Here is a 12927-nt window from a genome sequence, read left to right on the forward strand (position 1 = left end):
AGATGTCATGGCTTAATCACATTAAAAGACTGTGAGGATAACATGATGTTTCCAGGTAATTGAATATAATAATGGATTAATACTTTCCAAGACTATTGGAAAAGTACCAAATAACTAAGTGGAACTGTAAATATCAGCATAATGATAATATTAGTAATAATACCCTGAGGATGTTTTTAGAAGGAAAACTGAAATGGAAGAATAATTTTGCTTCAGTATCATCTACTTTATATATAAACCTTAGAAGCAGTACAGAAAGTTACAACATTTATCTTATGTTCTATATTTCTTACGGTAAGTTATCCACAAGGGCATTAATAAATAACTTTAAAAGGAGCACTGAGGCATATTATTGCAACTTTGTCCATTGGTGCCAAAACACTATCAAATTAAAGGCATAGTATAAATATTCACTTAGCTAGTTAAAAATATCAGCTGCTTTTTTTTCTTTTTTTTTCTTTTTTTTTTTTTTTTACAGTGAATAAAAAGGATGTAGTAGTAAGGTGTGAAGTCTGAGTAACTGAAACATTATGTGAACTATAGACACTGAGACAGAGATTTGGATTACGGGTGCATTTGAATACTGGACCCTCAATATAACAGTTACTGAGACATATCATAAATCAACAAGTGTTATTTTTCAAAGATATTTCTGTAAATTTAGGGTTTAGATCATAAATTGCAATTGTTTATAAAACTTTAATGTAGGGAAATATAAATTATAGCAGTGTTATTTGCTTAAGTAAATTAAGTAAAAATATTCAAATTTTTATATATAAGAATCACTATGAGATTATCAGATTCTTAAGTATATTCCATAGCAATTTAAACTGTAATTAAAAGTATCATAACACAACTCTTGTATCACAACACAACTCTTCATGTTCAACAAAGAGTCCAAGTGTTTGTAGTGGAAAACAGTGGGAAATACAAAAGATACTCTGAAGATGCACAAACCATTAAGAATTTTTTTAGTGACTGAAGTGTGAACACAGGTTGTATATTAATACTGGGCCTATGAATATGCAAATTTCCACATTCATCTTTCTTAGAAAATCTGAACTATAGGGGAAGTGCTTTCATTTCTACTGCTCTTAGGCCATTGTTGGGCAGATGCACTAACATGACTTTACTGTTTAAAGTGACCATCACCTCTTTTCGTAATATTTCACGAGCCAAAAACTCCTATATGCCAACTTCCTAAGGAAGAAAAACAATTCAAGGGAAAATATACATCTGTAGTAAAATGATGACTCATCCTCATTTCACACCCATTGTAACAGTTTTAGATTTTGTTTTTAAATATCAAATTGGCAAAAGTAATATATCCTCTGTAGAGGCAGTAGTGGTCACTGGTTTTAACAGCCTTCACCCTTCTCAGGTCTAAATGACACAGAAATCCCAATGCCACCCCAGGGAGCCAGTCTGTCTCCTCAGCAGGATCAACTGAAAATCACTTTTTTAATGTTTGACAGGAAGCCATCTCCTACCTGGAACACCTGAACAAGGAAACTTCAAGAGGAAACCTTCCCTTTTGAATTCAGTAAGGCTCAATGGTAATTACTACAGCTAAAACCATGATGATAAAGACATTGTATGAAGCCAGAAACACACAAAATAATTACTTCCAACCTGAAAAATATTTTGAATCTCAGGTAAGCCTGGGTGATATCTGGAAAAGTAGCTACTATAAAGAATTATAAAAGAGAAGCCTTATTACTTTAAGCAGAGTCTTATCCCTCTTGATCCTGTCAGTGGGAGTCAGGCCCTGTTGTCAGTAGAAAAATTGTCCTCATTTACACATGCCATATGCCTACCCTTCTGAGCCTCTTTTCTTGACCAAGAAAAGGAACTAGAAAGAACAAGGTAGAAGAGTTTACGAGTCCTCTGTCTTACATCCCCCATGGCCCTCCTCATACAGCTTAAGTGATGTTGATGTATCGTAAGCAAAATTTGCAGGCAAAGGAAGATTTGTCACTGAGAAGGGGAATAAGAATTTTACAGATTTTTCTTTTTCTCCTTAAAATATCATGAGGCTTTCACAGTTTTTTCAGAGTCAATATATTACAAGTGAACAGGGCCCACCTATGGTAAAAAGGGCTGTATCATTTGGTCTGCTCCAGTTTTAGCCAATCTCCTTTCTCCAAGGGCCATATGAGATTTCTGCTAAAGCCTTCATTACCCCTCTGGCTTTCACAGCGAGCTTTACAAGTGAGTAAAATCAGTTTATGTCCTGTTTCTTCACTAGCATCGTAGCATCAAAAATACAACTGTACCAGGCCTTTCCCAGTGCTAATTACTGCACTAATTAATACTCAGTAATTTTAAAAATGGTTTTATCTCTAATATTAAATGGAGATTTTTAAAAAATTATCATTTTCTGTATGACATTTCACCAGAATGTTCACTCAAGATAACTTTCTATTGCTCATTCAGTCTGCAGTTATTGTATAGGAAATTCACAATATTTTCCTTTTTTTTATTTAAAACAGTAAAAATATTTAACTATGTGGCAGGGAAATCAAGGGCATTACCACAAATACCAGTGAGAAACCTATGAACAAAATATAAGTTGCTCAGATCCATGTAACTTGATTCTGGAATCACTGTTACCATCAATCTTTCCCTCACACCACTGTTTCCTTTCCTCCCACCAGTTTTCAGTACAGAATCTCAACCGAGTGAAAAATGCCCATTACAAGAAGCCATCCTTCAGCTTCCAGCTGCAAACTCCCTTGGAGAAAAACTTGCTCATAATCTTGTATGTTGTCAGATTATCCCACCCATATGTGTGAAATATTAACTAAGAGTAAAATAAATATATATTTTCAGGTTTTGTTTCATCTGGCAAGAAGGCATTAGAGCTGCTGTTCTGACAGAAACGAAGCAGAACCAGGAGATCACTGATAAAGGGAGGACAGATCCATTCCTCTCCTCCATTTGAACCACTTGTGTAGCAAATCCATGGCATGAGCCAAAGCAAAAGCTTTTTCTACAGTCTGGAGAAAATTCTACCTCTCCCTGTGAGTCATTCACCTCCTCCAGCACATTCATGAGGTATGTGGACATTCACTGAGCTTTTTTAGGAACAGAAGCACAGTAATTCTTTTTGATTCCTGGCTTTCTATTTTTCAACTATTGAATTCTACATTAGTTTCTGTCTTCTGTATCTACTATAATGACTAAAAATTACAACATTTCATAAACATGAAAGATCACATTTAAGTTATAACTGAGAGAAACTACAGTGAATTCTGAAAAAATAATTATACTACCAGAAAAATGTATTTGCACTAGTTCTCAGCTATTTGGAAACAGTAGACAGAAATTATGACTGATGCAATTAAATAAAACATGTCTTACTTTTGGCGGATAGATATTTAAATCTAGACTCCTCCTGTTCACTTTCAATTGTAAGATGTTCACAAAATGCAAAGCACAGTTCATATATCAATTTTAAAGAAATGTTTTACTGCCTTACCAAATAAAGAACAGAAAGTTATAAAAATACTGTTGGATGTGATCCTCCTTCAAAGTCTTACACAATCCTATATCTCTGAATGCCAGAAAAATGGATAAGGTTAAAGTCTTTGAAGCACATCAACATGTGAATACAAAATACATTACCCAGAGTTCATGCTTTGGTTGCACTGCCACTACATAAAACAGATTCATTCAGACACAGAAGACATACACTGAAGATCAGTGAGGTACAATCATAGACAGAACCTTACCAACAAAATAACACACTGATCTGTACCCACTACTAAAACAGACAAGTGGTAAACACTAATATAGAAATATCAAGGAAAAGTCTCCTTTTTTTGAAAAATACATTTCAGAAGACGCCAAAGATGGATGTAATATAAAACAGTTTTCCCAAAATTTTTCCACTCTCTGCCTTTACAGAAATTTCTCCTCTTATGTCCCTTTCTTTCAATGAGAAAATCTCTTATTGAAAAGGCTCTGGCTCCCATCCTTAATGTTCAATTATTTGAGCTACTGAACACCCATTATTGAAATTAGTGCAAATGAAGCATGTGGTAATGGCATTAATTCAAGATAGCATCACTCTTTATGACAGTACATAAGCATTCTTTTCTGAATTCTGGTCTAATAACAGTACTAACTAGGAATATGTTTACATGTGTGCTTATGCAGTGATGGTCAGAATAATATGACTCCCATTATGTGATCCCAGCTAAGAGTAAACAAACTTTTTATCCAGGTAAGTTTGAAAAACGATTGCAGCATCTAACTCAAATTAATTATACTCTCTGTTTCTTGCTTTTTTTTTTTTTAAGTATCAATTAGATTTCTTGAAATCAAGTGTTTACATCCAGATTAGAAAGAAAATACATAGGAGTAAAATAACACATTTATTATGTGCCATGTTAAAATTCACTGCATTCTTGTTCCTATTTGCACCCATGGTACTATGAGAAACTAAAATTATTTCATCAGAAACAAATGAAGTACACAGAAAAGTTTGTCAACAGACAGAAGCAAGTGTACCCACAACCCAAACAACCATAACATTCAATAGGTTTAATACTCCATTACATTGTTCCATAGAAATTAGAGATGAAAGACTTATCCATCCCTTGCCAATTCTGAACGTTTTCTGTTCTCCAATTCAGTCACTGGAGGCTGACTGGCAACCGACAACCACATGAATAGAAAAAGCTAACTAGATGAGCCAGAGGAGAGCAGGCTGTGAAATTTTTATTTCCTCTTGTGAAGTGCCAAGTTCTTTTAAGTTTCCTTTGTTTAAAGGTGAATTAATGAAACTCAGGAACTCACTAAATCTAGGCCTTGCATTGTACAGCAAGCTGACTGCTTTTCAAGCACTTATCCAACATACTAGTGAAGCCACCTTCATCCCTCCTACAGAGGAATGTGTTCAGCATGCTGTCAAAAAGCATCAACCTACATTATGGAACTAAAACTGGTATATTTCTTTTGGACTAAACATTCTATGAAAATGAGACTCTAAAAAACCAATAAATTATAGCAGATCAGTGTTGTTAATGATACCACACTTCCACGCTCAGTCCAACAGTTAGAAGAGCTTGGTACTCAGAAAGGTCATACCACAAATAATGCCAGCCATCCTCCTCATCTGGCCTTTCACATTCTCTCAACCACTCCTATATTTCATCAGCCAAATACTGAAATAAAGTCCAATTTAATTAAAATTGGATCTTCTGTTGCACTTCCTTCCAGTACAACTGCACATAATCCCACATTCTCTATTAAATTTTGGAGCTGAACACTGGAGTAACATTTCCTCTGAAATGTGAATTGTATATCACATCTTACTATGCCTGGTACCAGTTAGACTATAAATACAGTAATCCTTTCTGGGAAATTCAGAGGAGAGAGCATATTCAACAGAAATATTTGGGGGGTAGGGGGAGACCTTCATGCAACATTTTTTATTCTTAGCTTTTAATCGTGTCTTTATCTTTAGTACTGAACATCCTTACCTACAGCCAAATGATAATCCCATTAATCCTCTTTAAAGATCTGTAAGGTCTTCTGTGTAATGCTGACTTTTACTTAATATATATCTTAATTTTACAGTAATTTTTGCAAGCTCACTTGAGACCAGTTTCTTTTTGAGAAAGGAGGAAAGACTGTATGTTTCCATAATGAAGACAATGGATTTAGAAATAGAAATGAGATACCAAATGCTTCCAGCCAGCAACCATCCACACCAAGAAGTCAGTTCAGAAAGACTACTACTGCAGGATTTCTACCAAAGCTCTCACCACAGAAAGGACAGAGAACTGGTCCTATGATTCTGGGGGAAGGTATCTCATCTTGGAGAAGGTTCTGCAATGCATAAGGATTATGTTAACTCCCCCTCCATAACATGTCTTTTCCATTAGAAACAAACAAATATCAAGAAGGTAATTACCCAGCAATGCATACCACACATTCAATATATTAATACCACTTGTCTTTGGCTCAGTGAGCGGCATGTGCAGTAACAAACCAGTTCTACAGAACCATGGTGTATGAAGAGTGGACCAGATCACACACTGAACTCATAGGACTGTAGGATTTAACACAGTGACTTGGAGTACAATGACTATAGCACGGTTACAGGCCTTCCAAATCCTGTTGATAGAAACTCTTTCAAATGTAGGGTTATGACTTTTTCTCCAACACTGAGAATGTGAAGATCATTATGCTTAATGGCCAGAATCTTGGCCAACATCAGTCTGTTTTCCACGAAATGAACAAGCAATGGCAGCTGTTTAACAATTTCTGAAAGCTGTAGACCTCTTGGACAACTTCAGGGAACTCACAATAGTAAAGTAACAGGAAATGCAGCACAAATATAAATGTAATCTAAGGTTGAAAGCCAAAAGTCTCTATACACGGTCAGGATAAGACAAGCTCAGAATTACCCTTGGGTTTAGATATATCCATTGCTGTTCTAATATCTGCATTCTGTATAAATCTGAATTGATTAATTATCATCTAATCACACTTTTTAACATACTGGAGAGAACAAATGGCTGATTTAAAAAAGAAATGTTACATTTCAACTTTTTAAAACTAGGGATTAAAAAAATCATCACCTTATGGATGAAACAGATGAGAGTAACTAATCCCATTTAATTAAGGCTTTCTTTGTAAAGGTGTAAGAGATGCTACAAAATCCTCCAGCACAATCATTTAGGATTAAAATTGAGAGCTTATATAGGATGGTACAGTTAAATAGCATAGCCTGTGATTCTGCATTTTCTTAGAGCTGGAAAAAAAAAGTATGCATGTATGTTCAGGAAAGACAAATCTTAGAGATATTTATTTTAAAATGTTCTCTTCAAAATACCAGTATCAGTTCTACAGTTGATCACAAGAGGGAGACTACATCATCATATTTCCTCTCATTGTTTCAAATTTTTAACGCATACAAACAATTTGAGTCATTTTAGACCAGCTCTAATCTTTGCTCAGTTAAAAATATTAATGACTATTCAACTAGTATTTTTTTTTTTCTGAGTTTGTCAAACCTCTGAAATTTACAGATAAAGATAGCCAATCCAGTAAACAAGATTGAACAATGCAAAGGCAGTTGGAAAGAAGATTCGAGAATAGGAGTCAATTTTTGCTATACGGATATGTATTCTTCCTTCTCGCCAAGATCCTGTGCGGCAGTCTTCAAAACAACAAAAGAAACTAGCACAGTCTTTTCCTTCTAGGCACTCATATCCATAATCATCATCACGTTCGGGGAGATGATTAATGTTATTAATTGGAATTAGTGTTGATCCAGGTCGAACAGCAATTGCAGATGGTTTCTTAAGAAAAAAAAAAAAAAAGTGAAATATAGGTTTGTGCATTTTTATCCTCACATTAAATAATTCCATAGGCCTTCCCTGGCAATATAATCACCTCCAGTACAATATACAGAAGTTCTCATATTAAAAAAAAACAGTTTGGAGAGCTTAGAAAGTGATGAACTGTTGTATGGAATTAGCGCATGCAGGCAAAAGATCATGAATGACTTTCAGCTGTCACAGTGAATATTGGGTTGTGCTGGGATTTGGGAATAGTAGATAATTAGTTACACAGACAGGGTTAGCTGATCCCATCTACACAACACAGAAAAACATTTTCAAGTCAGTCACTTCTTGACAACTGGGTCACACCCAAGTCCATAAGCATGCTGTAATCATCACTAACAAAGCAATGATGGTCCTCCCATCTTTTGGAGTCTTTAGACTGGATGTGTTTCTGGAAGCTACATTTTCACAAAAAAAAAAAAAAAAAAGATTAAAAAAAAGGGTTTAGCACAGCATCACTGGTGAAGTTTAACAGACTGAGACACGTAAGGCCAGGCTACGCCATCTAACCCTCAGATGTTAAATCTTTAAACAATACAGCCCCCTTTTAGAATCCAAGACATGACTCCTTAGGAGAATGTCACTCAAGTCACTGATTAATTCAGCTCTTATTTCTTACTTTCACTTTCTGTGGGCATAAAAACCATCTTGTATCTGATAAAAACTCAGTGTAATATATGTTAACACTTCTTATTGAAAAAATCTGGGTGGCTTACTGCCTAGTACATATAGTGTTTGCTATTCCCTTACTTGTGGCTTTTGCCTTTCCACCTTCCTTTTACTTACACTAACACAACCCACCTTTCCCCCTTTTATTTCTTTGTTTCTCCACAGTTTTTTACCCATCATCCTCATTTTCCTGTGATTGTTTCAAAAGATATTCTTCATCTGTCCTTTATCTTCTCTTTCTGAATCTCATGGCTGTTTTAAAATATTTTATAATCCTCTTTCAACTTACCCCACCCACCTCACATTTGGCAACTCTTCTGAAATCTTTAGACCTAAGAGAAGAGTTCCATTAACACTACTCTTACATTGTGTTCTCACTTTTCTACATTCTTCGTATTTTGTCATGTAAAGCCATAAAACAGCAGGAAAGGAAGCAGTGAGAAAATCTAACTGGGTCTTTAAGTTCTCTTAACCACTTATACATGATAGACCATGAAAACACATGAAAAAATAAGGAAAGTGGGAAGCCATCATTTAGCTTTTTGTTAGGCTTTAAAGTCCTGTTGTCCCACTTCCTGGGAACTACTTTGGCCACTACACAGAGCTCTATATTGTTAAGGTGACAGTCTTTTGCTGCAGGGGCATTTTACCCAGTATCCCAAGGAATGGTGTTAATGCAGTGCAGTATCTACCATATTTTCAAATAGCTTTATTTAATGTGTCTTTACCAGCTGAAGTTTCACACAGACTGCTGTTTCAAAACATATTATACATGATGACCTAGGGAACTAATTATCATCCTAAAGGACCTCATTATTCTTTTCAGTTATGATTAAATACTGACAATACGAAGAAACAGGAGTTACATGCTTCTATCCTAATTTGGCGCATTGCAAAGAGGGCTTTTTTATTTAAGACAAAAAATAAGTTCAATTATTTTTGAACTTAGGAAAAAAATTATTCTGTTGAAGACAAACAGGGAAAGATGTCTATTTCTGATTCACACCTACTCTGGTTTAACGAAAATTTTCTCACTTGTTGGTTTTGCCCATGTAAGATTTATGGCATAGTTGTTTCTATTAGTGGGGTGAAACAGGAATCTTCAACACACAAACACCACGGGAGAAGGAAAAAATTACAGTACTGCTTTCCACTGTTCACATCACCAGCACAGACTGGAGGTGGCTACTGAATTACAAGTTTGAATAGGTGGCTTGGGAGAGGCAGACACAGTCATCCTGTAGACTTAACTACCTACAGGAAATACACAGGATGTGTGTAAGAGGCAGTGTAAGGGAAAAGAGGAAAAAAGACGAACACCTCACAAGAAAATGCCTTTGTATAAATTGGCAGAAACTGGGGGAAAAAAAGCAAAACAAAACAAAACAAAACAAAAACAAAAAACCACACCCACAACATGTAGATTTAGAAGTACATGCTGATTTTTTATGGATATGCCTACTGAAATTGTAGATAAAACTCCATGCATTGTGAGAACATTCATAATACACTCTGATAGGATCAAACCCCAATTATTCTGCAATAACACTAATACAAGTACAAAAGAAAGCCATTTTCTGTGGAGATCATGGCACAGTGATACATTCTTTTCAGGTGAAATGATGATCAGAACAAGATCCACAACTAATTAAGTTTAATCTTTCCTGCCCAGATTCATTATCCTTCCTAATGTGGATTTGCATAAGCCAATTCATATTACCTTTCTTGAACGATGCCAGCACATATTTTCTAAGATAAAACTGCTGTAATCATTTGTAAAATCTCACCTTTTTTTTTTTTTTTTTTTTTTTTTTTTTTTTTTTTTTTTTTTTTTTTTTTTTTTTTTTTTTCCCCACAAGATCGTTTATTGTGGCTTATTGGCATAATTTCCTGGAATAGTAACCATTTATTGCATTTTGCAATAGAAATGGAATATTTATGCAAGGCAAGTTTCCGGAAGAAAAAAACCCCACACTTGTAAATGAGTTTTCAGAAGGAATTAAACTGACTTTTAAAATTAAACTGGTTATTTGAGTTACATTTCCATAACTAAAAGACAAAAAGAATTAATAGAAGTATTTGACAAAAAATAAAGGGGGAAAAAGAAAAGGGAAAAAAAAAATAAAAAAAAGAAAAAAAAAAAGAAAAAAAAAGTATTTGTAATGGTATGACTTCCCATCAACTAATTAGATGCCTTCTTTATTTATTTGGAGCAAGAAAAGTCACAGCTTTTTATAGAACATCATCAGAAAAACTCTTATCAAATTAGAATCCTTGCACCTAAGTATATTAAATTTAATTCTCCCTTTTTTAAGTGTAATCTCTTTATTTTGTATGGTCTTAATGGTCTTACAGCCATAACATGTTGAAAAAATTCTGTGCAGAAAGGTTTCTTTTTTCAACTTCTTAGAAATAAAAAGCATTGTTTAAGAACCTAGTAAAACACAATTGAACAGTATTTTTAGTATTATATTGCTAATTTTAATCATAGTGCAGATTCCAGGTATTTATTAATTGTTTCATAGCTTCATTCTCATCATTATTCTACATTTAAAATTTTCCTGTGCACTAAAAATCTCAAAGCACTTGGCAGATTATTGCACACATGGGCGATGTGTGAACAGATTCTGCAAAGTGTCATTATTTCATTCAATAGAGCATACTTGCAAACTACTTCAGTGCCTTTTGATTTGTCAGCAGCTGATCTTTAATATCTGCCTGGTGTGAATAAAGCAGTGTTTCCTGATATCTTTGCCTTCTCTGCGCTGTTCATGCCAAGCACAGACCTACTCAGCTGCCTGTTCACTAAACATTGTTGAGACCCCATTACAGCAGCAACCTGAAATTGAATCTGCTGTGCTGACGCTGGGACACCCCCATACCCTTTGTTATCTTTTACCCTCCCCCATAACTCAGCTGTGGCCTTTGCCAAAGCCTGCATTCTGCCCTTTGTGCCCACATTTGTTTCTACCACTAACAGGGAGCAGGTTTGAGGTTTCCATTTTCCAGTTTTCCTGGCTGCTCAGGAGTCCCTGAGGTTCAGAGTGATGTCTGACCAAGGCAGCACAAGGAAGTATTAACTCTTCACCACTAGCCTTGTCCTAATTACACAGCTGATCCCCTTGGACCAGCTCACCAAGTGAATCCTAAGGCTCTTCTTTCCCTGCTATCAAGTCCCAACAGCCTAGCAGCGTCCCCCTAAGAGAGAGGCCCACAGCAGTGCTGCTCAGAATGGGGGCACCAGTTCTTGTTGGCATGAGTTGCAGAATGGATATGGCTCATAATGGGATTTCTGCACTTCCATATCTGCAATTACTTCTGCAATTTCATATCAATTTCTGTTTCACCTCATACAGAGCTGGTATTCAGCCTTCATCCAGAAAAGGCAACTGGTATTATGGTTCAGGTACACTCCCGCATCTTTTGATGAGATGATTTGGAAAGGGGCTTTATAACATTTTCCTTCCTCTTATCATCTCCAATGTTTTCTTACTTTAAAAACAACCTCCAAATATTTGTACTGACTTCCAGCAATAAATTCTTTAGAAATTACAGTATTCTTATTACACAAACACAAAGCCACTTAAAATTGAATAATACTTGATCCTGAGATGTGTGGCTGTGCCTGCACTGCCACAGAGATGTGTGGAGCTTTACCATAAAAATGTCATTGGTTTATTAACCAAGAAGAAACATGGAAGCCAATTTTGAAAAGAGTTAAGATAGAATTTCTGTAGTGGGATTCAGAATACTGGCCAATAATAAGTATTTTCCTTTGCAAAGCTTTGTAAGACTAAGTTAGGTGAGGCAGATCCAAAGAAATCCTCCTACCTTTAGTCCATTCACATTATCTTTACGGCTACTGTTTTAGCTGTGGTTCTCTGCCAGGTGCTGTTTTCAGGAACACTGTGCCTCCACAGAACCATCTCTGTGGGCACACACTTCATGGGCAGTTCTAGAAGTACCAAGGCCATGCAATATACCAAACCACCCTCCACCTTACGCTCATGTGTCCTCATTCACATATATGGAATCATCCAAACCCTTTGCTCACTAGTTGTATATACACAAAATTAGTACAAGCCCCAACTGCAACAAAATTAAAAAAAAAAAAATTAGTGTTAATTATCTTTGAAAGCTATTGTAGCTTTTCTACTTAAGAAGCAGTCTTTCAAAATGAATGTGTCAATAAAAGCCCCTCTGCATTTCCTTTTTTTTTTTTTTTTTTTTTTTTTTTTCTTGTTTGACTAAACTTACTGATGGCTTAGATTTTGCCTTCTTTTCTTTTCCTTTGTCCCCTTTTCTGTTGCTGGTAAAGTAATGTAAGGTGCCATATTCCATCAAGGCAGCAAACACAAAAATAAAACAAACTGAAACAAAAAGGTCCATTGCTGTCACATAGGAAACCTTTGGGAGCGACTTCCTGGCAATTGTACTCAGTGTCGTCATGGTCAGCACCGTTGTGATCCCTGTTTGGGAAAGAAAGAAAGAAAAAAAGACAGAAAGAGGGAAATTTGTAGGTAATCAAATCATAAAAAAAAGTCATTGTATTAGCTCTTAATTCATTGATGAGTGGTATAAGAACTGACCCACAGGAGGGGTCAGCGGGTTCACCTCTGATTACATCCACGTGCATTGGTGCTATGGCGAGAATCCTTCCCTAAGGATGCAGCAGCCTCCATGGGATCACAGAGAAAGCAGCACATTTTACTTTCCCTTTAAATCCCTCCTATTTTCAACACAAACTGAATAAACAATGACATTAAGTTTGTAAAATTTTATAAATCTGGCATAAAATGTCCACATAAATACAGTAGAAAAAAAAGTACAAATAAGCACTCAAATTATATAAGCACAAGGAAGTAAGTCCCTTAGCTTGAAATATTAAAATGTTGAA

The 12927-nt window shown here is 35.5% G+C and overlaps 1 protein-coding gene across 1 annotated transcript in view; it reads right to left on the reverse strand.

Annotated features, from left to right (window-relative positions):
- Positions 1-712: 712 nt before the first annotated feature.
- Positions 713-12927, reverse strand: part of GABRG1 (gamma-aminobutyric acid type A receptor subunit gamma1) — a 59610-nt gene continuing 47395 nt past the window's right edge. The window contains exons 8-9 of the mRNA XM_040063991.1: positions 12288-12499; positions 713-7316 (exon numbers count right to left, since the gene is read on the reverse strand). Coding sequence (XP_039919925.1) covers positions 7038-7316; positions 12288-12499 — 491 coding nt within the window. The 3' untranslated portion in view covers positions 713-7037. The remainder of the gene's footprint in view (positions 7317-12287; positions 12500-12927) is intronic.

This window comes from Hirundo rustica, chromosome 5 (assembly GCF_015227805.2).
Source record: "Hirundo rustica isolate bHirRus1 chromosome 5, bHirRus1.pri.v3, whole genome shotgun sequence".
NCBI classification, from domain to species: Eukaryota; Metazoa; Chordata; class Aves; order Passeriformes; family Hirundinidae; genus Hirundo; species Hirundo rustica.